The sequence below is a fragment of the Cydia splendana genome, chromosome 27, assembly GCF_910591565.1.
Source record: "Cydia splendana chromosome 27, ilCydSple1.2, whole genome shotgun sequence".
In the NCBI taxonomy this organism is placed as follows: Eukaryota; Metazoa; Arthropoda; class Insecta; order Lepidoptera; family Tortricidae; genus Cydia; species Cydia splendana.
This window is the reverse complement of record NC_085986.1, coordinates 5,904,449-5,932,153: the sequence shown is the minus strand read 5'-3', so window position 1 is coordinate 5,932,153 and position 27,705 is coordinate 5,904,449. Positions and strand designations below refer to the sequence as shown.

The following is a 27,705-nucleotide window of genomic DNA, read 5'->3' as shown; positions in this document are numbered from 1 at the left end:
TTTCAAATCATCAAAAAAAGCATCCGGAGCTTCGGTTTCTATGGAAAACACCACGTGATCACCGATCAGCCGTCGTAGAAAATGACATGTCGGATGCCTCGGTCCGGGCACGGCCCGCGGTCTAGCGTGAGTCATCCTTTACCCGTGCGAACCCGGGGCGGGTCGCTAGTATTATCAGGCGTGGCTCACTCCGCGATTTCGTCGCTTTGCTACAGACAGGTAGCTAAAAGTACATCCGTTCCCACCAATTTTGGTGGCTAGCCATAAGCCGCGCGTGGCGCTGTCGCCACCTAGCGGCCATACCTGTCCTGATCGTAACAGACGCGTTTTGTTAGAGAGTGAATCTTCTGTACCTAGTACTATTATTTATTCTGTGGTATTATATAAAAATAAAATACAAATCAGCGTAACAGATTGGAAACTAAATCGTCTTCAAATCACTTTCTACGGACGTCGACGGTAGCACTTAAGTTTTTATTGCATTTTGTGAATGGATTGTCCAACGAACTCTATAAATATTGTACTAGGTATTCAGAATTCATCGATTCTGTAAAGTCTAACGGCGCGATTCAGGAAATGAATTAGAGATTCATTAGATATGAAATAGTAAAGATATGTGACATTCCACGGGAAAAGGTACCATTGCCCTGGCTGAATATTGGAGCGGCGTTAATAATAGCGTAAGCGCCAGCCGCCATAAGGTACCTTTTGCCAGATTTCTAAATTGTACAAAATATTTAGGTACATTCAAATTTGCAATAAAGTAAATAAATTAATACTTATTAAATTAAATAAAACTCACATAATGTAAGTTGGATGGCGATGACAATTCTTTGGCATAGGAATGAGTCAGCTTCTAGGGTCACTCTTCATCTCAACAAAGACATATGTAACTCCGTATAAGATAAATAAAGTCTAAGGAAAAAACGTGCCTCGGAAATCAAGAAAAAGTCATTCTCGCGGCCGCCTAGATGGCGTTGACGTAACCGTTTCATATTTAACAATTTTAACACATAGGTTATCAGTGAATGAACATGGGTCAAAATGATATAAAAATAATAAAATCATTTATCCATATACATATATACATTTTTTTGATAGTTTTATACGTTTTAATTTTGAGTTTTAGTCGTGTGTCGATAGATGGCAGTAAATTTACTGTGACTACAAAATTTACTATGACAGGACCCCTATATACTATCTATTCTCTTTGATCTCAAGGAGTAATTATTAGGCACTACTCTTCTCATCTCAAGGAGTCGCCCTGTACGGATATGATGGTCGTTCTTGTCTACGTGACAGCGTTATAAAACGGTGTCCGTCACTTTCTATCCCACGGTGTTAAAAAGTGACAGTTATTTTATCACGTGGATAAAGATAAAGCCATCCATAATCGTGTCGCGACTCCGTGGTCCTACGGTCTCTAACGCCAAAGCTGCAAATACATAATTTATGTGGTTGATTTAGGGACCAGCATATATCCAAATAGAAGCTTCTATTCACGTAATATAGAACAAAAGAGTACCATTTTGTACCATTTGGAGTTGAAACTCTAGGTCCATGGGGTCCCAGCGCGCATAAGTTGTTCGCAGAAATCGCGAAGCGTCTGGTTGACGTAACTGGTGACCGAAGAGCTGGGGGCTACCTCGCACAACGTATCAGCATTGCGATACAGCGAGGAAATGCCGCCAGCATCCTTGGTACAATGCCTCAAGGGCCTATTTTAGATTTAAGCTAGTTATTAATTTCGTTTAGTAGTACCACTATTATATATACACTATTGTATATTGTATGTAAATAAATGGATAAAAAAAAATAGAACATACATTGAGGTCTTTGACAGAAGTTGCATTATTTTGTCTATAACTATACTATACAAAATAAAAGTTACTATTCGACAGACTAAGTACAATCGATTTGCTTTCAAAATCTATCAATTTATAGTGCGAGTAATTTGGCTAAGTAACCACATAATCATAAGCCTGTCTGCAAGGCTGTCTGGAAGAGATGGCTCTTTAGCGATAAGGCCGCCTTTTGTTTACCTCTGTCTTTATGTATTGTGTGTTTCCTTGTTTTATTTTGAGGTTGTGTAATAATGAGGATTTGTATTGTACAGTCAGCACCAGAAGTTGCTACGCGGGCGAGGTGTTCAAAACGATCTTGACGCGACTTTATTGTTAAGAGAATAAGATCGTGTCAAGGTAATTTTGAACACCTCGCCCGCGTAGCTACTTCTGCTGCTGGCTGTAATCACAAGCCTTATTGAGCTTATATTATAGCAGGCTTATTCTGTATTTAAAAACAGGCTATGAATTAGATCTCGATTAATTATGGATCTGATCTGATTAAACTGGGGGGTTAGAACTTAGAATATTTCTGAAAACAAGTTTAAAACTATTATTTAAAGCAAAACCACTATTGATACCTGTATAGTAGAATAATCTGATTAATAAAGATGTCTATCAATAATAAAAGTATTTGCGGTATTAGAGACGTTTTAATAATAACGACTGTTAGCCAAACAGTGATTTTTGTCAACATTGTCTCAAAGTAAGCGCCTGATGGCCTATAGCGGTAACGGCTCGGCCACGACGTTGAGCGACTTGCGACGGCGGCGAGCGACAACCATAGGTGGGAACGAAAGGTCCGATCGCTGTGTCTCGCTCCAACCTACGGTTATCGCTGCGGCCGTCGCAAGTCGCTCAATGTCGTGGCCGAGCCGTAAGAGCGTGCGTCTTTCAATCCGGATGTCGCGGGTTCAAACCCCGGCTCGTACCAATGAGTTTTTCAGAACATATGTACGAAATATCATTTGATATTTACCAGTTGCTTTTCGCTAAAGGAAAACATTGTGAGGAAACCGGACTAATCCCAATAAGGTGTAGTTTACCCTCTGGGTTGGAAGGTCAGATGGCAGTCGCTTCCGTAATTATTGCCTAGACCAATTCTCGGGATTAGTTGCCTAGCGGACCCAATGCTCGTCGTCGCTTAAACGTGGCAAAAATGGGATGACGCGAGGAAGATGATGAGTCATAAAAAACAGTCTCTCATCATCTTTCTCTTGCCCTTGTCCCATTCACTTGGGGTCGGCGCAGCATGTCTGTCTCTTCCATACCTCTCTGTCGCCCGTCATTTCAACATTCACTTGCGTTCGTTTCATATATCATCTCTCACACAGTCCATCCTTTTCCTCGGACCACCACCATCCTTCCACCACCACCACCACCACCTTTCCATCCACCTTTTTCTCTTTTTTTTATAGGGTTCCGTTCCTCAAAAGGAAAAAACGGAACCCTTATAGCAGTGGTTCTTAACCTTTTCAGTCCAGTCACCCCTATGACTAACTAGGGAACCTGATTTTACCCCTCCTCCCAATGGTAATAAAAAATAAAACGTGTACGTTTGTTGTATGGTTATATTAGGTTAACTTATTACCCCCGTAAAATACCAGTTTTACCCCCACGGGGGTAATTACCCCCAGGTTAAGAACCACTGCCTTATAGGATCACTCGTGCTTCTGTCTGTCTGTCTGTCCGTCTGTCACAGCCTATTTTCTCGGAAACTACTGGACCAATTAAGTTGAAATTTGGTACACATAATGTAAATTAGTGACCCAAAGACGGACATGTAACGTAAATAAATGAGTTTTAAACATGGGGGCCAATTTTGGGGGGTAAATGAGAAAATTTGAAAATAAAGGATTTCAAACTATATCGTGTTATGTGTCAAATGAAAGAGCTCATTTAGAGAATTTCAAATATATTTTTATTATAAATTTAAAATATATAGGTTAGTAGTTATTTAAGAAAATAGCCAAAAAATTACAAGGGGGGGGCTTTATCTCCGATACTACTGGGTCATAAATTCTGAAAAAAATACACAAAATAGTTCTTTACCTATAGATGACAGGGAAACCTATTAGAAATATGCAGTCAAGCGTGAGTCGGACTTAATGTCCGGAACCCTTGGAAAAAGCAGTCTGTATCATGTACTAGTCTCTGTCTCGACACCCGATACTGACCATCTGTTGTTAAGTATATAAAGCAAGGTCGACCGGTCCGGTTCTTCGAAATTATTCCAAACGAGGAAAATTTCATTTGTCACATTTAATGTACCTAATTTAAATAAATCACTACACCTTATAACACAAAGTCCCCCGCCGCGTCTGTTTGTGTGTTTGTATGTTTGTTTGCGATAAACTCAAAAAAAAAACCGGGCAAGTGCGAGTCGGACTCGCACACGAAGGGTTCCGTACCATAATGAAAAAAAAAAACGGAGAAAATGAAAAAAAAAAAACGGTCACCCATCCAAGTACTGACCACGCCCGACGTTGCTTAACTTTGGTCAAAAATCACGTTTGTTGTATGGGAGCCCCATTTAAATCTTTATTTTATTATGTTTTTAGTATTTGTTGTTATAGCGGCAACAGAAATACATCATCTGTGAAAATTTCAACTGTCTAGCTATCACGGTTCGTGAGATACAGCCTGGTGACAGACAGACGGACGGACGGACGGACGGACGGACAGCGAAGTCTTAGTAATAGGGTCCCGTTTTACCTTTTGGGTACGGAACCCTAAAACCCACTGAACGGATTTTCATGCGGCTTTAACCTATCAATAGAGTGATTCTTGAGGAAGGTTTAGGTGTATAATTGGTTAACCCGTGCGAAGCCGGGGCGGGTCGCTGGTATGGAATACGTGGGCCATACTGAAAGTTTCTGGATTCTGATATAAGAGACGACTTACTTTTCCTAAGTGGCCAGTTCCAGGAATTTTCAGTATACTATAAGTATAACTGCCATCATCTTAACTGACCTTGCATTTAGAAAAGAGAGGATGACTCACGCTAGACCGGGCCGGGCCCGGGCCGGAAATTCCGGCGCTTCGTTTTATATGGAAAGCACCACGTGATCACTGATCAGCCGTCATAGAAAATGTCGGACGTCTCGGCACGGGCACGGCCCAGTGTAGCGTGAGTCATCCTTAAATCAGAATATCGTTTTAAAATGAGAGTGTGACTTCGATTGTATGGGAGCTCTTTGCGACGGGTTCGTGTGATTCTCGAAAAGCATTTTCAAATTTTTTTATTTATGTACCTATGGTCCCCGATTTTTCGATGACCGTTTGACCGATTTGTAAAAATCTATTGTTGGAAAGTGGGGGGGGGGGGGGGGGGGGTGTCTGGACATTTTTTTCAGCAGTTTCATAACTGATTAGCACTAGCTAAGTCACTAGAGTCGGACCAAGAAAGGTCTGCAGCGGATTTGATAGCCCACGCAGTGCAAGTGTTATTTATACGTCATAATTTCATAGAAGTTTGACGTTTAAAATAACACTTGCACTGGCCTATCAAATCCGCTGCAGACTTTTCTTGGTCCGACTCTATCTACTTCATAGCATTGCCATTTTAAGCTGCAAACCAAATGAACGATTATTTCATTCTGTTGTCAAAAACGTAATGTAGACGTCCTTTTATCATCTAATTATTACAATAGCACACTAGACAATCGAACACAATTTGGGCCCGATTCGGATTTTAAAATAGACATCTATTAGATATCTTTTAGACATTACTAAGATACGATAACGATATGTTTAAGATCTAACCTGTCAAATTTGACATTTGCGCGATTCTGGAGAAACTCTTGAACGATTTCCTCAGGATATGACTTAGAGATCCAATTCACATCTAATAGATATCTTACGCTATCTAACGTAAAAGTGACATTGGTTGCCCGAATTGCGCTGCAAAAGAGAACTAGTTGATATCTAAACTATAACGTATCTAGAATGGATCTAGTACGTGTCGTCTCTTGTGAATATCTTGAAGTTCGAATACGGCAGTTTGTCATTAAACCCAATTGAAGCTATAGGTACCAGATTAACTGACAAAAGCATTACGACACCCAACCCTGAGCTCATCTACCCCTCCCAGCCGCCATTGCATAAAATGGCGCGAAATTCAAATTCCGAACTCAGTCGCTCGAACGCGGAGCTGTCAGCCAGAAGAGCGCGCGTAACTTTTTTTTCGACACTCGTAAGGTGTTTTTTAGTTTTAACCATGAAGGTTTTCGTTGTTTTCGCCGTTCTCGCTCTGGCGTTCGCCGAAGAAAAGGAGGAGGATAGACCGAAGACTTTCAGGCGGCTGATCCCTGCTGATGTTTTAAGAGGTCAGTTTTTTTAATGAGTGAATGATATGGTGTTGCCATATGTAAAAGATATAGTTGTTTATAGGTAAAAAAATAAATAAGTGTTTGCAGGAAATCATAATAAAAATGAAAGTATATTATTATGGTAATAAATAAGATTAAAGTGGAAAGTATGTTACACACGTTGACTGTAGTAGATAATTGCAAAAATCGTTGGAGCCTAAACCATGAATTCTTTAATTAGGACAGTTACTATCTATTTAATATTATAATATTTATAAAAAAAAAAAAAACATTTATTCAGATGAAATAAACCCTATTGTACAGATGTTTTTCTTCTGCCAAACTGCAGGGCATCTTAAGTATATTTTAGTTGTAATTTGAAATATATATTATTTTTTGGTAAGAAGTTTAATTAAATGAACACTGGAAAAAGCGTAACTGTGATTTCTATAAATATTTTTATATAAACTTATAAAAACTAGTGTCAGTTAAAAATACTAAGTGGATTGTACATGAAAATAATAAACACTTATTTATATAAATAAATATGAAAGTTTATAATACTTTTAAATAAGTGTACCATTCAATTAAAACAAACAAATTAAAATACTAACATAATTAAGATAAACCAGAATAACAAACATGTGACAAGTAAACTAGGTACTTATACTCTTATTATTTTGTCACAAACTAATTAATTATACATTAATGATACATGCTAATAAATTATCAGTTTTTATTCTGTCCCTTTATTATAAAGGAACAATCATTTATTTACCTTCTTTTAAACTACATAGTCAAATCAGTATTTTTCGAACTGTCAAAACGATTTTGCTACTATGGAATTTATATGAAACACTAGCATGTGACGTCACAATCAAATTACCTACTCTTTATAGTTTTATACGAGTTTGAAAATAGATATTGTGTCTAAAAATAACTGCTGTCTACGTTTCTCTATCGATCCTCTGGTGCTTTATTTCATGCATGACGTAAAAGAATTTATTTTAAATACAGTCAAATACCCTATTATGAGAGTGTAATGAAAATGTTTTAAGATAAAAAAAACCTCCCTCTAGGTATTTCAAGAATAATTTATTCCAATTTGATATATGTAAATTTCATGGCTGTGAACGCCTAACATATAGCTCACTTTACTTAAAACGTAGTCCAAAGTTGTTACATGCGCGTTGCTATCCTTTTAAGAGCGCTCTTACAAGAAAAGTCGAAATAATGCAAAATTGATGATACTAGTCGACGAAATTCAGGACTTTGCGCTCATTATTAGAAACAATGAGTACTTGTTCCAGTAAAAGCGTCTTCTTATCTTTATAAATATCGTTGTAAATATTAGAAAAAGGACTTTTTAAATTAGTAATGATTTTTTTTCTGATGGTCGTTTCCGAAAAACCCCGTGAAGCACTGAATGGCGAGCTCTTATTTGGAAATGTTGAGAATTTTACTCTGCTAAACCTGGCTATTTTGTATTACTAATACCCTGTACTTTAGGCATATCAAACTATATTTTTCCTACATACCTTTGAGAAAGAGAAAATCAAAGTAAAACGAACTCAATTTTCTCTCCGAAACAAGTGTCAATTCCTACGAAAATCTACTTAATATCGAAGTCATTTTCATACTCAAGCAATCTGCAACGTTTGCTTATACTGTTGGTATACATTAGTGTTTATGAAATTCTACTATAATTTTTTGGCAATTTTTTGAAAACTACTCTATATTACCGATGACGCCCGCTGCGCCAGCTCAGTGCCGCGGCAGAGCTTGTAGAGGCAGGATGTGTGTCGGTCGGCTCCGCACATTTTCAACGGCGACGACGAGGTTTTTTATCATTGTGTGCGGCGGGCGCCGTGTAAAACGCTATACTGTGTGCGTGTAAACCGCAACGAGAGACTTTGATCCTAGCACTGTTTTTATAGTATTATAATTTATAATGGTACAGTTTAATAAACTACCGGACAGGATTAAAAATATTTGAAACGACCTGACATTCTATATGTATTTATTTGACTCAAGATAGTACTCAGGGTCTGATGATGGAGCCGGAAGGTGGTCACCGGTACCAATCAACCATGCAACTAAACCACTTCGTGTTTAGGCTCGTTTGATTCGTCTCAACAAGATCTTTGACACAAGATAGTACTCAGGGTCTGATGATGGAGCCGGCAGGTGGTCACCGGTACCAATCAACCATGCCACTAAACCACTTCGTGTTTAGGCTCGTTTTATTCGTTTCTATAAGATCTTTGACACAAGATAGTACTCAGGGTCTGATGTTGGAGCCGGAAGGTGGTCACCGGTACCAATCAACCATGCAACTAAACCACTTCGTGTTTGGGCTCGTTTGATTCGTCTCAACAAGATCTTTGGCACAAGATAATACTCAGGGTCTGATGATGGAGCCGGAAGGTGGTCACCGGTACCAATCAACCATGCAACTAAACCACTTCGTGTTTAGGCTCGTTTGATTCGTCTCAACAAGATCTTTGACACAAGATAGTACTCAGGGTCTGATGATGGAGCCGGCAGGTGGTCACCGGTACCAATCAACCATGCCACTAAACCACTTCGTGTTTAGGCTCGTTTTATTCGTTTCTATAAGATCTTTGACACAAGATAGTACTCAGGGTCTGATGTTGGAGCCGGAAGGTGGTCACCGGTACCAATCAACCATGCAACTAAACCACTTCGTGTTTAGGCTCGTTTGATTCGTCTCAACAAGACCTTGGACACAAGATAGTACTCAGGATCTGATGATGGAGCTGGAAGGTGGCCACGGGTACCAGTCTACCATGTAACTGAACCACTTCGTGTTTGGGCTCGTTTGATTTGTCGCAACAAGATCTTTGACACAAGGTAGTACTGAGGGTCTGATGATGGATCCGGAAGGTGGTGACCGGTACCAATCAACCATGCAACTAAACCACTTCGTGTTTGGCTTCGTTCGATTCGTCGCAACAAGATCTTTGACACAAGTTAGTACTCAGGGTCTGATGATGGAGCTGGACTGTGGCCACGGGTACCAGTCTACCATGTAACTGAACCACTTCGTGTTTGGGCTCGTTTGATTTGTCGCAACAAGATCTTTGACACAAGGTAGTACTGAGGGTCTGATGATGGATCCGGAAGGTGGTGACCGGTACCAATCAACCATGCAACTAAACCACTTCGTGTTTGGCTTCGTTCGATTCGTCGCAACAAGATCTTTGACACAATTTAGTACTCAGGGTCTGATGATGGAGCTGGACTGTGGCCACGGGTACCAGTCTACCATGTAACTGAACCACTTCGTGTTTGGGCTCGTTTGATTTGTCGCAACAAGATCTTTGACACAAGGTAGTACTGAGGGTATGATGATGGATCCGGAAGGTGGTCACCGGTACCAATCAACCATGCAACAATCGACAACCATGCAATGCATGAATCGAACGAAGCCAAACACGAAGTGGTTTAGTTGCATGGTTGATTGGTACCGGTCACCACCTTCCGGATCCATAATCAGACTCTGAGTACTGTCTTGTGTCAAAGATCTTGTTGAGACGAATCAAACGAGCCCAAACACGAAGTTGTTTAGTTACATGATAGACTGGTACCCGTGGCCACCTTCCAGCTCCATCATCAGACCCTGTGTATCTTCAGTGTCAAAGATCTTGTTGAGACGAATCAAACGAGCCTAATCATGTTACTACATGGTTGATTGGTATCCGTGACCACCTTAATCATCATCAGATCCTAGTACCAGTTCGTTTTTAAACCCTCGTTGATACAAACTTTACAACCTATAGGTACCAAATGCAATGACGAAACATGTAAATAAGCGAGTAGGTACCTATAATTTCTTTCGAGTAATATACCTTCATAAGTACGAGTATGGGGCTATTCATAAATTACGTCGTTTCAAATGGGAGGAGTGGGGGGGGGGGTCTGGACATCGGATGATGGTAACATGACGTAGGAGGAAACAGATTCATCCGAAGCTTGATTTTTGGATGATTTGAGGGGTGGGGGGGGTCAAAAATCGTCAAAAATAGATGACGTAATTTATGAACAGCCCCTATGTACATTTGCACTGCATTTAGTATTTTCGTACTTACCAAATAACAGTTTTAGAACTTTAAAAGTTAAGTACAGTTAGTGTTGTTATGGTTGATTTCGATATGCTTCGCGAAGGATCAAGAATGTTTAATCCATCATTGTAGTGCGAGTGTGGTAGAAGGGATCGGCATACTGAGCTCGCACGGCCTGCCGCAGCCCGTAAAATACCTAAACTCGCTCAACGCCGAAATGTAATAGCGCTCTTAAAACGTATATTCAAATCAAGTTAGAGTCAGTCTAACGTAACTTGAAAAAGAACAAAGTGAGGGTCATTACAAACGTCATATTTTCATAAAAATATTATATTAATGATCAGTAGCGTAAACTAATCTAGCCGAGGACGAAGTCGCATCTGCGAGGCCCTTTTCTTTAAATGTATATTCCCAAGGTAATAAAAATGGTTGGCTTCCGCGAGGCCGCTTAAAGTGCGAGACCTAAGCCTAGCTACACCACTGTTAATTATGACGTAAAGCTCATGCAGAGTTGGCTTGGTTCAACTACAATATTTTGGTAGTGTACAAGCAAGCATCAAGCAAGGTAGCAAGGTAATGCCTCCGAGTCAGCCATTGTAAAATATGCCCCGAATAACTACCGAAGCTTGAAATGATGACACAAACAATATGAGGCTAATAATATAGTAATTTACTCATATTGTGAATTTTACATGGCAACCAAGCTTTACTAGAGTCCTACCTAAATAATTATTAATAACTAGCCAACTAGCTAATTATTATTAAACCTTGACGAATTATACACCTAAAACTTCCTCAAGAATCACTCTATTGATAGGTGAAAATTGCATGAAAATCCGTTCAGTAGTTTTTGAGTTTATCGCGAACATATAAACAGACAGACGAACGATAGTCGATAAATTCTTATAAATCAGTAACTATTACTGAAAGCAGAAGAATATAAATGATCGTATTAGATTCATAATTGTTACACATTTGCCGTGACTTATTTTTAAAACGTGTTTTTCAATAAAAAGACACATCAAGATTGTTTACCTTATTTCTAATGCTAAAAAAACGAACTGTAGGTAATTATAGCCGCGTATTGACAGTGAAACGATTTGCAATGACAGCACGCGATCCACGTAATCGGGCAACGATCCACAATTATGTAAAACTGACATAACTGCCGTTACTTTCTTTTGTTACTAGAGTTAGACCGTAAAAAGTCTGCAGCGATTTTGATAGCCCACGCAGTGCAAGTGTCCTTTTAAACGTCAAACTTCTATGAAATTATGACGTATAAATAACACATACACTGCGTGGGCTATCAAATACGCTGCAGACTTTTATTGGTGCGACTATAGATGGTTCTCTAATTTCGGTTGTTATTGTTACACTGGATTGTATGGCTTGAAACTGAGACGTAAAGAGGAGAAAATGTATTTATAAAATAAATAACGTTAGGGAAAGTATTTAAAGTCTTCACATGGAATCTGAAAGACATACGAAAAAGTATCAATATCTGCGAATAGGCTAGGTAAGATCTTTAATTTACATATCAAAATCTAATTAAAATTACTTATATATACTTTCCATTATAATGGAAAGTACAAGAAAAAATCTTATTGTTCTCATATATCGTTAGGTGATAAGCAAAACTCACTAATTCATCATCATCATCATCATCATATCAGCCAGAGGACGTCCACTGCTGGACATAGGCCTCCCCCAAAGAGTGCCACAATGACCGGTCTTGCGCCACCCGCGTCCAGCGGACTCCCGCGACCTTTACCAGGTCGTCAGTCCACCTTGTGGACCACAACTCACTAATTACTAAAAAATAATTAAACAAAAATCAACCTTATTTGAGTACTAATATGGTTCGTTATGGCTATGTCCTTGTAGAGGTAATTAGTTTTTCTTGTCACCTGACGATATTTTGTACGATTCGATTTCATTTTTCTATTACCCTGTATGAAGTTTTATCCCAATGCAGTTTTTGCATCAACAACATGGTGAGCAAACAAAGTGATATTTGTAATTATCTATAAATAATCTGAGATAATCTTAGTTCGGACACATTAATTCAAGATAAAATTCGTAACAATAACAAGTAATTATGGTTTTTTCAATCTCAGAAATAACATATTAATTTTCCAAACATGCGTTCGCTCAAGCGTTCGCCCTTCAAAAATGTTAAATACCTATAGAAAATCTTAGCTCGGACAAATTAAAGATGAATATTTAACAATAACAAGTAATTATAGTTTTTTTAGAATCTCAGAAATATTAAATAATTTTGCGAAAACTGCGTTCGCTCAGGCGTTCGCCCTTCAAAATTCTTAAATAGGTACCTCAGTAACTCTTTCATATCTTTAATCTTAATTAACAAGTCAAAATAAGAACATCTTCATATTAAACATTGTCTGAGTTACACATTTTCCATTCGCGGTAAAACCTAATTGGCGATAAAAATACCATAACTTATGTAAATTGTATGTTTAAGTCCGGCCAACCTTTGGTTTTCGCACCACATAATTTACTGGGTTTTTCCTATGGTAGTGTTTTGTTTTGTAGTTAGGCAACAGTGATAATTACATTAATTACTGGGCTAACAATGTATCGAAACTGTTGCGGTCGTAGGTGTTCATAATGTTAATTATATTGCAGTTAAACCTGGGTTTGTACTATAGGACCAATCCCGAAATCGCGAAAAAAACGCGTTGTGGTATGTTTTGGAATACTTTTCCAATTAGAAACATCAACATAGTTCGCGATCAAAAATATATATCTGTAAATAACAGTCTAATTGTTGTACATATAGAGACCTACCTCTTTTTTCAATTTTTTTTAAGTTATTAGAGAAAATAATCAAAATTTTATAATCAAGGCACGAGAGACAAATGAACTTTGCTGTCGAACGAAACACAAAATGTTCCACCACACCAACGCGAGGAAAACACTAGCTGTAAAATATTACAAATCTAATCCAAAACGATATCATTCAAATTCATTAAATAAAAGTACATTCTATCTAGTAGCTAACGTCAGAAAATTAGAAATAAGCATTAGGTTTATGACTTTGCACTCTAGATGACAAAATGCGTCTTTGTCCACTGCTCCAACGGATGTGGTGAAACAATGTTTATTTTTGTTTGTTTGTTTTCAACGCACTAATCAATCAAATATTAGCATTTTATTGAAGGAAATATGAAGTCCGGTGGATAATTGATGAATCGGTAAACAATGAATATTCATGTCAATCGATACAAAACGGCATTTCGGCAATCGTATAATGGCTCAATCGCACCGCACCAAATCGGTCGATAGAGAAATCGTATTGAATTCTAATTAATTATTGTTAATTGGTAATTAATACAAGTATAGAAAACACTTTTTAGGGTTCCGTACCCAAAGGGTAAAAACGGCACCCTCTTACTAAGACCCCGCTGTCCGTCCGTCCGTCCGTCTGTCTGTCTGTCTGTCTGTCTGTCTGTCTGTCTGTCTGTCTGTCTGTCTGTCTGTCACCAGGCTGTATCTCATGAACCGTGATAGCTAGACAGTTGATGGACTAGAGGTAAGAGCGTGCGACTTTTAATCCTGAGGTTTCAATCGGGTTAAAACCCCGGTTCGTACCAATGAGTTTTTCGGAACTTATGTACGAAATATCATTTGATATTTACCAGTCTCTTTTCGGTGAAGGAAAACATCGTGAGGAAACCGGAATAATCCCAATAAGGCCTAGTTTATCCTCTGGGTTGCAAGGTCAGATGGCAGTCGCTTGCGTAAAACCTAGTGCCTAAGCCAATTCTTGAGATTAGTTGTCAAGCGGAACTCAGGGTCCTATGAGCCGTGGCAAAATGCCGGGACAACGGGAGGAAGATGATAACACATAAACAGAAGAAAATAATAAGTACAGAGGATACAGCAACACAGGAAAAATATCGTAATAATATTATTATACGCACTCTTGATTATTTGTAATAGGGTATTTAACTACTAGTCAAATCAGTTTCTTTTATTCGAACTGTTAAAACGATTTTGCTACTATGGAATTTATATGAAACACTAGCATGTGACGCCACAATCAAATTACCTACTCTTTATACAATAGTTTTATACGGGTTTAAAAATAGAAATTGTGTCTAAAAATAACTGCTGTCCACGTTTTTCTATTAATGTTCTGGTGCTTTATTTCATGCATGGTGTCAATTATTTTTAAATACAGTCAAATACCCAATTCTTACAATATTGAAATGACCAGCTGTCATATACAGGATGTGCAATTTGGAAACCGTGACACAACAGCGGACGTTGGCACACTGTTCCGTAGCTATTGCGGGTTCGAATCCGGACTGACGCAAGTTCCTTACATGCAAATAGTGACGCCATGGAGTAGATTTATATCAGATTGATGTTAAAGTGCTGGTGGCCTAGCGGTAAGAGCGTGCGACTTTTAATCCGGAGGTCGCAGGTTCAAACCCCAGCTCGTAACAATGAGTTTTTCGGAATTTATGTACGATGTATGTAAAGGTGCTATGAGTATGTTTTTATGTTTTTAGTTAAGTGTATGTTTTTAGTTAATTTAACTGTGTTGTGTTGTGTGAATGTAAGTACGCATGCATGCGCTCACCCGAACAATGTAAACTTACTTCTAATTCTCATGTAAGTGAATTGTACAATTCTTATGAGAAAATAAAATTCTTTAAACCCAAAATCATGTGATATTTGCCAGTCGCTTTCCGGTGAAGGAAAACATCGCGAGGAAACCGGACTAATCCCAATAAGGCCTAGTTTCCTCTCTGGGTTGGCAGGTCAGATGGCAGTCGGTTTCCGGTGAAGGAAAACATCGCGAGGAAACCGGACTAATCCCGATAAGGCCTAGTTTCCTCTCTGGGTTGGAAGGTCAGATGGCAGTCGCTTTCGTAAAAACTAGTGCCTACGTTAAATCATGGGGTTAGTTGTCAATCGGACCCCAGGCTCCCATGAGCCGTCTCAAAATGCCGGGATAACGCGAGGAAGAAGATGTTAAACTTAGATGAGTAGTACAGTTAAGTACAGTAATTTTGTACCTGTCTTAAATGTATGTATGTCACATGCCCTCGCTTATTGGTTCGGTTGTTTCGGCCAGGTTGGCAGATGAAATGGTTCATGGGCGACGATGACCGCTTTCCATCAGGCGGATACATAAAAAAAAAGTACTTAAGTAACTTACAAATCAGTGCTTAGAGATATACAAATACAAATACACTTTATTGCACACCTCAATAAAAGAAAACAATACAAAAGAAAACAGAAATACAAACAGAGGTAAACAACAGGCGGTCTTATCGCTAAAAGGCGATCTCTTCCAGACAACCTTTGGGTAGCGGAAATATTTTAGTAAACAAACAACAAATTCAAGTTTTTATCATGTCAATGATTTGGACAGTTGTTTTTTGGAGCGCCATTTCCTTTATTGATAGGGTAACTTTTTTATATATCTTAGATTGTCTCTGATTTTATTCCACTGGTATACTTTATTTATATCTGTTGACATTCCCATTTCCCATTTCCTTAAAAGTAGAGATTTCATGTATGTATCTGTATTATTTAGATTCGTAAAGTCGACAGTCCGTGAGCTCTTAAGGGGCCCACTGATTAACAGTCCGCCGGCCGGTATCGGCCTGTCAGTTAGAACAAAATTTTGACAGTTCCGAACAACTGACAGGCCGATACCGTCCGGCGGACTGTTAATCAGTGGGCCCCTTTATCATTATTCGGGTTGTAGAAAGATACTTAAGTAGGTAAATTTTTAGGTCACACTGAGCAACTTTTACTACGCGACCAACCCCGAAATTGAATTGCTCTTTTATTTCCATGGGACAACTAAAATTTTTATAGAGCATAAAATTATAAAATGCAAAATTATTTTATTATTTTTATTTATTTGTTAGCCTGTTGTGTCCCACTACTGGGCAAAGGCCTCCCTCTCTTTCTTCCACGCGTCTCGTTCTATGGCAATATTAGGCCAATCTTTCCGAAAGACGTCGAGATCGTGCCGCCACCTCCTTCTAGGTCTGCCGTGCCGCCGCACTATGTTTGGTGTCCACTCGGTAGTTTTCTTGGCCCACAAGTCGTTTGGCATACGGCAGATGTGTCCGGCCCAGTCCCATTTAAGCTTGGCGGCTGTCATTGCTACGTCGGCTACTTTGGTTTTGGAGCGCAAGATGGAATTTCTGATTCTGACAGTCAATTTGACACCTAGAATACTGCGCTCCATCGCTCTCTGGCAAACCTTGAGGGAAAGCTTTTGAGCATTAGTCAAAGACCAAGTCTGAGCGCCGTAGGTGAGGATCGGAAATGCAAAAAGAGAACTTTAAGTTCATTACCCCAAACCAGTCAGTTGACTTCCAAAAGTTGCATTAAAAACCAAAAGCGGAACCATAACACTAAATAGGAGCCTTATTGCAGTGGTCCATGATCTATAATCACTTGATTAACCTGGAAATTTAATTTGTTCATATAGATAGATATACACCCCGTTACAATGTTATATAAAATATTTTTTGTTCTATTAATACCTACTGACGATATTGGCCAGGCTCTGAGCGATTATTGCATTAGACCAAAAAATAACGCCATCTATTTCTATTTAGACTTGTCACCAAGTTATTTCCAAATACCTATATAATTACTGTATAGGTAGGTATTGTATCGTATAAATCACTTAAATATAGTTTGAAATAAAAATGCATTCTGACTCATACTCATTATATTCTTGTCGTCGCATAATAGCCACTTTTATATTCTTAAGGACACCAGGAAATGGACTAATTTCACACTTATTAGTTGCGGTTGGATATCGATTGAATGTCATTTATTCGAGAGCTAGAAGTAGATGAAATAATAAAGTCAATGTCAAGTGCAGGACCAAAAATTGTACCTAATTAAACATAGTACCTTTAATTAATTCGAAGTTAAGAGAAAATTATTCTAATTAGATTTATCGTAATCCTTACTATGTATGTTTATTTAGCAAATAAACCGTTTAATTTTACAAAATGTGACATTAAATGTACATTAGTTAATTAATTCGAAATTAAGAGAAAATAATTCTAATTAGATTTATCGTAATCCTTAGTATGTATGTTTATTTAGCAAATAAACCGTTTAATTTTACAAAATGTGACAATAAATATACATTAGTTAAAATTAATATTTATTCCTATGGACTGTGTAGGTACTTAATTAATATACCTTTAAACAAAAAGGATGCTATAGTTACTTTAAAAAGTTACCGTAATTCTTACAATATTTTGATTTAGTGACACACGGTTGAAAAAAATACCAAAAATATGGTTCGGTGCAAAGTTACAATCTAAAGTCAAAATTGCCCACTAATAATGGGCAATGTTTTCAACAAAAATATGTGACGAATAAGCATTGAACTGGATGTTATGTTCAAACTAGATAATCCGCTTTTGGTATAATTACATAAATATTGACTAAGTATCTAGAATAACTGCATTTTAATAAACCCGTTGGTGTTCCGTACAACAATGCTAATGGAACGTGTTTTTATGCATTGCATTAATTAAGTTGATTTATAACTTATAACACACATCTAAATAAGGCGCTGTGACAGGTCTGCATTGAAAATTAGAATATCTAGTCTAGCTGGCTGCTCTAGTTTTTCCAGCTTTTAAATATAGATAATGAACACAAAAGAAGAAAGCTATTTCTTTAATATTCCATGTTTGATGCTAACATTTAATAAAACTCAGTTCCATAAAATGTGATGTCCTAAATTACTTTCAGCATCTCGACTTCTAAGGAATATTGAAAATTTTCATGCAACTTTGCCCACCTTTATTTTATTTAGGTATATTATCGCAATCGAGGAAGATTCTTAGGGGTCCCTTTGTTTCCCATAAAGTTTTAAGTCATAATGTATTGTTTGCCATATTATCGTTAATCATAAAACTGAAACCATTAACTTTTCAGGATTTTCGTAAGGTTATTCTATAGATAGGTTAGGTTAGGTTAGGTTTGTTTTATGACAATCCTGAAAAGTTACGCGTTTCTGAGAAAAAGCAATTATGACTAACGAAAATTCGGACACACAATACATTATGACTTAAAACTATTTGGGAAACAATAGAGACCCAGATTCTTATATAGTGTTGTGATTTTAGAGTCTTTCACTGTTATTAAACAAGTTAATTGTACATGACGTAAGTTAGTATTAATGTTTGTGTTTAACATCAAAACATTAACTTGTTTATCGCCAGTTAGGTGCTAAAACTCACCGTCTATTAACATTCAGTCGAAGTGAATGTACAGACCTTGGAAGCTTCTAGAACGGCACTCTATATGCATTATTAATTTAGCTCACTACAACAGAGTTACATAAGGTCAGCTTAAGTTTTATGAGCGTTTCTTTTATTTTTTTTGCCATTTTTACATATTGTGATCGTTTTTGCCACGTGTTATTTCTAATAACACAAAAGTGGCAAAAAAGGTCACAATATATAAAAATGGCAAAAGATAAAAGAAACGCTCTTATAGTTCTTGCCCACAGTTAGACTATTCAAGGAAAAAGGCAATTCCGAAAGGAAAGAGTATTTCGGGATAAAAAGCTGTATGACTATACAGATAATATTTTTTCCGTATAAAAATACAGATGTGATTTAGCTGTATTTTGGTTAAATTAATATAATTTTGCCTTTTCGTTTACTTGATGATATGCACTAAAACGATTTAATTTATATTTAAATATGCTGCTTGAATGGGTACTTCTTGATTAATTAGAATTCGCTGTACTTAATAAAAGTAAACATTATATTTATAGCAATAACAAAATAATTACTGATTATTCTAATGACAAATGAATGAGTGTGTTTGAATCCCGGTAATGTTGTTATTTGTGATATGAACACGATTTACGAATTTATATACATATTAAAATAAATAAAAAAATATTTATTTGACAAAACTGGATTTTCAATATTAGTACGTTAGTTACCAAATTAGGCTGAGCCTGTATTTTGGTCATCAATTTATTTACCAATACCTTTTTATTTATCTAAGTCTTTAATAGTCGCTTATTAATCTTACGCCTTGTTTACTTTGAGATTAGCATTATACTCACATTAATAACTATCGTAGATCTAACCTATTGAAAGGGGTGTGTTACGCAAACATTGCAAAATTCAAAATGGCGGGCTATCGGCCCAGTTCGCGCAGGCGTAGATCTAGACAGGCGCGGGAGTGGCTACTTTCACCCGGAGAATAGATCGTCACAGAATACCGTTATAATCTAATCATTAAATTAGATAGATATTTATACAATCTTATCTAGAAGAAATTCATTAATTTTCAATTAGATAAATTGAATAATTTGTGTTGTAGGTACTTACAATAGGTACATTCACCCCAATAAAAGAACCAGTACGGCAGCCAAATAATTGATCAATTAGTTTAAATAGTTTAAATACCGACCCCAAGGCAGACCTAAAAAGCGATGGCTCGATGTCGTGAAAGCAGATAATTATGAGCGTGAACGGGCTCACACGAGACGACGCCCAGGTTCGTGCAAAGCGGAGGAAAGCAAGTAGGAAAGCGTACCCTGTGGCAAAAGCCGGGCCGGGATAACGCTAGTTACGCTAGGTAAAAGAAGAAGACCGACAACAGGCTTTAAAAGCAATTAGAATTGAATCTATTTGAAACCAATCAGTAAAACAATTTAACATTCTTAAGGGGTCAATTTCTATTCCATTTCTTTTATCATTTAGATATATGAGTTCAATAAGTCTCAATAAGTAATATAAATACATTATATTACAATATTGGGAATTATTAAAATAACTTCAAATTAAATATCAAATTATGGGTATAAAACTTTGAAACTTAGTTTTTAACTTTGCCCATATTGGAATTATATAGTCTAGCTAAAAGTGAAACTTCTGTGTTTATCTATTCTGTGGCGTGCAATACGATTTCACTCTCGCTTTTATACACCGTACCTACTGTTTGACTTCGCTGTTACATAAGCTGTGTCCACCGGAATAGGAAATATAAATTATTCGATAATGTTACGAAATTAAACATCTAATGCCATTCTTTATAAGTCTACGAAAATTCACAGTAACAGCCAAATTTGTCATGTCAATAAGATTTCTAATTCTTTTCTGCCAAATTATGGATGAATCACGATAGACCGGGCCGGGCCCGGACCGAGGCGTCCGACATGTTTGTCATTTTCTATGACGGCTGATCGGTGATCACGTGATGCTTTCCATAGAAAACGAAGCGACGGAAGCCACGGCCTGGTATTAAACTAAAATTAAAATATGTCAATATTTGCACAAAATACAGTAGAATTACTAAAATTAAAAAGCTATAGCCTATTTACCTTGAACTTCCAATAGTTATCAACAATACGGGTCCAATGACCCTATGATGTAAGAAAAATCATTTTCTCATAGTTGCGCACAATTGAGATTATATCATTTGATTGTTGTTCGCTTCTAGTCAAAACATTTCTCTTAAATTAGTTTTCAATACTTTGTTTTTTAGTTTGTGTTTAAATAATGGTTAACTGGAAGAAATTGCTTAAAAGGATAAATTCGCCTTTGTACTGCCTATCCTGTGCCATAAATGTGTGTTTTGTATAATAAAGAGTTTATACATACATACATACACATATTTGTTTAGGATTCTGACTAAGTTAAGTAATAGAATACGCACCCACGTACCGAGCAATAGAATTACTAAATAACTTCATAGCTACAGTCCAAAACGCAGACATATTCGCAGACAAGTGGCCGTCCCTACAACGTAGTATCAGGATTTTTTTAAACTCTACCTATGTTATTTAATATCAGATTCTTTTTTTTATCTCTATGTAACTTAGTAATACATAATATGTATGTTCAATTATAAAGATAAGTGTGTAATACAATAAGTGTACCTACTAATTTTATGATACTGACTGATACTGACAACATATGTACCTATTGTACCTAATTAACAGTATAAGTGCCTTGGCTGGAGCTGTAAACTTATACATAGTGTTTGAATAAAGAATAAAGAATAATATATTCAATGCGGCTCGAGGAAAAAAAAAATTGTAAAAAAAGGTACTTATTTTTTTGTAAGTAACTTTGCCCAAAATTGTATAAAAATAGTTTTAATTTTGTTTGCTTTAACATCATATTTAAAGGTAGCTAGTTAAATAGAATCAGAAATTACTAAACTTGGAAAGTAAAAATATTAAGCATATTGATTTCTGGAAATGTTTTACAACTTTGCCCACTATTTAAAATATTTTTTGAATGCAAATTTTTTATAGTACTAGGTATTTTCATGGTGCATGACTTCCCGGGGTTCAAATTTGAGGCAAAAATTAGGTATTTTCTCTAGTTAACGGTTAAGTTAGGTTGTTTTGACATAATTTGTAGCAGAATTTCTCTTTTAAAGTCTTGTATAATACTTTGTTATAAAACTTAGACGAAACTTGTATATAGGGAACTAAATACGATCAGAACTATATATCTTTTATGTAAATAAATGCTTTTAAAATAAAATTAAATAGAGCCTCGTACCAATGAGTTTTTCGGAACTTATGTACGAAATATCATCTGATATTTACCAGTTGCTTTTCGGTGAAGGAAAACATCGTGAGGAAACCGGACTGATCTCGATAAGGTCTAGTTTACCCTCTGGGTGGGAATGTCAATATATACGTCAATTCTCGGGATTAGTTGTCAAGCGGACCCCAGGCTCCCATGGAGGGAGCCGTGGCAAAATGCCGGGATAACGCGAGGAAGAAGAAGAAGACAATAAGATTAAATAGGCGGAGAGGCTATTGCAGATGGTGTACCTATAGCGACATGGTACGTTACACTTACGCCACACGTTGCGACACTGTTGCGGTCTAGACGCCAGCCTTGGACTCGATGTAGCTTACTGGATACATTACTAATGAGCTTAGTAAAGCGTTTGATCAGCTGTGCCTAAGCTGAATTAGCTTTAAAATTAACTCAGTATTTTGCAACGTATTTACTTATTATTAAAAGTCGAAATATTTAAATAAGTTTTTGTATGTAAAACTTCTACTCAGAATATTTTCTTTGTATTACAAAGAAAACTAGTATCATAAAGCCTGACCAGGAATATATTATCACGCGCCATGTTGCGGAATTTCACTGGAACTATTTTTTTCATACTGTACTGAACTGTTACCCTTATACATCATGAATCTAGTATTTAACTGGATCAGGCATGAGGGGTGGGCGTGGACCAACCGGATAGTCCTAATCTTTCAGTAAAAGTAGCAGCGAAAGCGCTATTATTGTTTGTCCTTGTCACAGTCTCACATTTTTTTATTCCCCACCGTAAATATAGTATAGATTCTGGTGGGCAACAAATAAATTCGACCAATCATAGTATCGCGTTGCGTATGTTTTGTCCCTCGCGGACGCACGCATCTATAGGATCCTACCATCTATGCTATTCATGAGAATAACAGCGCCCTCTTGACAATGATCATTATAACTATTACTGGTCAGCCTTTACATACGATACTTGAATATTTATGTCAAAATTCATGGTATTTCATCAGAATGTCGTTCTAAAATGAGAGCGTAAACGTAACGATTGTATGGCGGGGCACAGAATAAGTAATAGTACTACAGAAAGGACACTTCCTACAAAACCGAAGTTTGACAGCGATTCAGGGACGAATCATTATATCCCTTTCTATTTTATGGCACTATCCCTTTCGACTATTTAGGGTAGTCAAAATTCAAGTAATTATCTGGTCGTGCATGCAAAGAGACGTCAAGTTGTGTCAACCCTAATAATTGCTCGGAGCAATGCTGAGCCGAACGGAGCCGAGTTTGCCTGAAGTCAGGAGTGTCTCCTCACCACACGGCTAGGTGTCTGTGGGCTGACTCTTGATAAGTCTGTCGGTGGTCTCTGTGGACTTGCCAAGTATTGTGGAATTAAATAACAATGTATTATACTGTTCCTGTGTCTGCGGTAAACCAGACAGCTGCTTTCCCAAGCTTTCTATCCACAGTGTCATTTTACCAGTATTTGTTGACCATAATTAAGTTTACTGTTTCCGCTACCAACTGGCGACTGCGGTCATTATCTTATTAAGGATGACTCACGCTAGACTATACCGGAGCCGGGCCGGAGCTTCCATCACTCGTGTTTTATGTAAGGCACCACGTGATCACCGATCAGCCGTCATAGAAAATGACATGTCGGACGCCTCGGCCCGGGGTCGGCCCGGTCTAATAGCTTTATGCATCTTCTACCGACGCCTGTTAAGGCAAGAGTGAAAGAGATAGCATTATGACCTCCGATGGCAGTTAGTATAGTATTCTTGCGACTATAAACGTCGGTCACGACATTACGCAACTGGCGACGGCGGCAGCGACAACCATAGGGAACGAAAGGTTCGATCGCTGTGTCTCGCCCCAACCTATGGTTGCCGCCGCCGGAGCGCAAAGTCGTGGCCGAGCCGTACGACTAGCGGTCTTAGTGAGCCATCTGATTGTTTAGTTATTTAAATACACTTTCACGCTCACGCTTTTACGTGCTGTACTTTCGTATTATAAAAAATGTTTTAACGGAGGTTATGTAGTAAAAATAATTGTATTAAAAAGTTTATTAGATTTTTTAACTACGTGAACCCTAACAGTTTTGAATGATTCACGGTTAGATTCACTAGACTTATATCTGTCGGCGGCCGATCGTAAGATCAGGCATATCGTGAAATTCCTAGGCATATCGTGAAACGTGAAAATCTTTGACCCGTTCCCTGAGTCGACGGAGCCCCGCTACGCGGGGCTCCTATTTCTGGGCAGTTTGCCCTTCGGGCATCTGAAGCAACCTAACGAACCTATCCTACCTATGTATTGGTTTGATGTGACTATCGTCAAAACATTACACAGGAACATTACGATCTGCCTGATCGTACGATCGGCCTACGACATATCGACCGGGATATGAACAAAAAAAATCGGATAAAAAAAGGATAAAAAAGGTAATCATAATCACGGTTCATATCCTGCGGGCTCAGCACGGTTCCATTTTTATCGACTATCACTATGCGCGTCCCTTTCGCACTTACATACTTGTTAGAACGTGACAGGCATGGTGACACGGGATAAAAACGCGACCGTGCTAAGCCGCCTGGTCGATATAAGTCAACGTGAACCCTGTCGAATTTTATTCAATGTCAAAAAAATCTTTCTATACATGCAGTTTTTTTTTTCACATAACAACATCAAACTTACTCGTCTGCGTGGAAACATGATTGATAAAAATTGTTCTATGTCCTTACCTTACCGGGATCTCGAGGTTCAGCGGTTTAAGCGTGAAAAGGTAAAATACAGACAGACAGTTACTTTCACATTTAGAATATTAGTAGGGATAAAAACCTTAACCATAATAGTTATGCTCGATATGTTTAAAACGGACTATCTTCTTCACTTCTATTCTAAAGACTCAAAACTTTAACAACAATCCCTCCTTCCACAGACTTCCCCGGAATGTGCTTCGCATCGACCCGCTGCGCGACCGTCGAGCCTGGGAACACCTGGGACCTGGCGCCGTTCTGCGGCCGCAGCACCTGCGTCGTCAGCGAGGACACCCCCCCACGCCTGCTGGAGCTGGTCGAAGACTGTGGACCACTGCCATTGGCTAACCCCAAATGCAAGCTTGACACAGGTAGGTTCAACACCTGGACTTAGTATTGAATAAAAACTCTGACGTAATGAAGTCAGCGAGGACGCCCCCGCGCCTGCCGGAACTGGTTGAGGACTGCGGCCCGCTGCCATTGGCTAACCCCCAAATGCAAGCTTGACACAGGTTGGTTCATCTGGACTTTTTATACCTAGTATCAGTTAAACACCTGGGACATGGTGTTCTGTGGCCGCAGCACCTATACTTGGTCAGCGAGGTCACCTCGCGCGCATGCTGGAGCTGGTGGAAGACTGTGGCCCTCTGCCATTTGGCTAACCGCAAATGCAAGCTTGACACAGGTAGGTTCAACTGGACTTTGTGTAGTAATAGATCAACACCTGGGACCTGGCGCCGTTCTGCGGCCGCAGCACCTGCGTCGTCAGCGAGGACACCCCCCCCGCGCCTGCTAGAGCTGGTTGAGGACTGCGGCCCTCTGCCATTGGCTAACCCCAAATGCAAGCTTGACACAGGTAGGTTCAACACCAGGACTCTATAGAAATAAAAACCCGGTCCTAATGAAGTCAGCGAGGACACCCTCCCCCCGCGCCTGCTAGAGCTGGTGGAGGACTGCGGCCCTCTGCCATTGGCTAATCCCAAATGCAAGCTTGACACAGGTAGGTTCAACACCTGGACTAAGTATAGAAATAAAAATCTGGACCTTGTGTGAGGACTTGTTTCCGCGCCTATTGGAGCTGGTCGAGAATTGTGAACCGCTGCCATTTGCCATTATGGCAGACAGATTCTTTGCATTGGGGGACCTATCTATAGTAATCCTAAGTTTACTCACGCAAACTACAGCCCTGTCTATCTGTCTACATGGAAGACTTACCACGCTGGGTTTTCCGGCATCATTCCAGAACTTGGTGTTCCATAGATCTAAATGTGCTCTGGTCATTTGCTCTGAGTGGCAATGGGGCTCCTTTCTCTACATGGAAATAGGTTATAATCTTAAGAATAGTTGACACCTCTACACCAGTAAGCTTCAGCTGAGATTTGACTTTATATGTCTTGTAAAGTAAGCACATAATTGCTAGTTCCATCAAAAATAGTTTACATTAACTTTTAACAACAATATCTGATCTTTTCAGACAAGACCAACAAGACCGCCCCCTTCCCCGGCTGCTGTCCCATCTTCACCTGCGAAGAGGGCGCCAAGCTGGAGTACCCCGAACTCCCCACCCCTGCCCCTGAGGAGGAAAAAGAGGAGAAAAAGGAGGAGGAGAAGCCCAAAGCTTAAACAAGAAACCACCAATATAAGTTACATCGAACATTCTCATACTCATACAAAAGCTGTAAATCGATGTAGATCCATTTAGAAGGACAATCTAAAATCAGATCCGGGTCGAAGGACCAACTAAATGTTACGCTTGTAAATTCACCTAAGCGCCACTTGCACTGCACCATTCACTAACCCGGGGTTAACCGGGTAAACCTGGAGATACAATGATTACCAGTACAATTTGACACTGGGTTAACGGTTTAACCGGTTAACTCTGGATTAGTAGGATGGTGCAAGTAGCGCTAAAAGATTTCAGGAAAGAAAACCTTATAGTCTTTTCAGGGTTTCATTTCGGTTTTCAAAAATCGACACTATAGAATTTATAAGCGCAACGAAGTAATGATCTGGATCGAAGGACCAGCATTAAAAGACTTGTACATTCGCTATAACTTTTTTAAGCGGTATAAAGTCTGTACAAGTCCTGTTCTGGATATCCGGTTCAGAAGGACCATTAAAACATTAAAGCAGCGTTTTATGCTGTTGGATAAAAATAGGGACAGCTATACTTAAAAAGGAAACAGAAACATGGCCACCGTGACACGTACGCAATCGGATATAGGCGCACGTAATATTATTATGACGCGTTGCTTAAATTTCACGCCAAAAAAATTACGACGCTGGTCGTTGTGACTTATAAAACTGGTAATGTTATCTTTGGTTTCTAAAGATGTAATAGTAGCGTTAAAAATGAAAGTGATATTTTAATTTTGCTGTTAGACCTATTCACGGATGACTTATGCCTAGATATTTTGAAGAAACGTGACGGTGTTAAAATAAAATTTCACTTTCATTACTCCTGAGTATTCTTAATCGCTTAGCGAAAAATTGGTCTCAAAATCCTATACCAAATTTGTAATTGTATGTTTTTATACGGCTGAGTCAAAATGCAAAACCTAAAAAATTGGAAAACGTGTTTTAAACAATGTGTTGCCAAATAACTCAATTGTGTTCCATTGTTAAAGGCTCAATGTATGATGAATCATGAACGAACTGTTCATTGAAATTTGTTGAGCAATAATAGGGACAATGGAGTAATCTACTTCCTATTTCCTGCCTTTTCTGTGTAAATCATGATAAGTTTAACGAATCGTTCAATGTACCCAATTTTTTTATCGTCAATCAGCACGAGATTTTTTTATTGTGGAATTTTTAGAATTTTTTTTATTTGAATACCTGATTAAGAATAGTTTGTGATATTGACAAAAAAAAGTTATTCAATAAAAAATATAAAATTTCTAAATGTTGTGTTTTATTTTGTATAACCCATAATCACCTAATAGTAAGATGGACTCCAGGGGCCCATTTCTCGAACGATATTAGACTAATATTATAGTCCACGAACTGTCAAATCGTGTGGGTTGCCATGAGAACACACTAATAATATTAGACTAATATCGTTCGAGAAATAGGCCCCAGTTCTTACTTCCAATGACACTAGACATCATTCCAAAATTGGTCGCACT

At 38.2% G+C, this 27,705-nt stretch overlaps 1 protein-coding gene across 1 annotated transcript; it reads left to right on the top strand.

Moving 5' to 3' along the window:
* The first annotated feature begins 5,959 nt into the window (after window positions 1-5,959).
* LOC134803777 (uncharacterized) lies at window positions 5,960-27,482 on the top strand. Its single transcript, XM_063776613.1, has 3 exons — window positions 5,960-6,172; window positions 24,760-24,948; window positions 26,052-27,482. Exons 1-3 carry the CDS (start codon window positions 6,064-6,066, stop codon window positions 26,198-26,200), a joined length of 447 nt encoding a protein of 148 aa, XP_063632683.1. The 5' UTR covers window positions 5,960-6,063; the 3' UTR covers window positions 26,201-27,482.
* The last annotated feature ends 223 nt before the right edge of the window (window positions 27,483-27,705 follow it).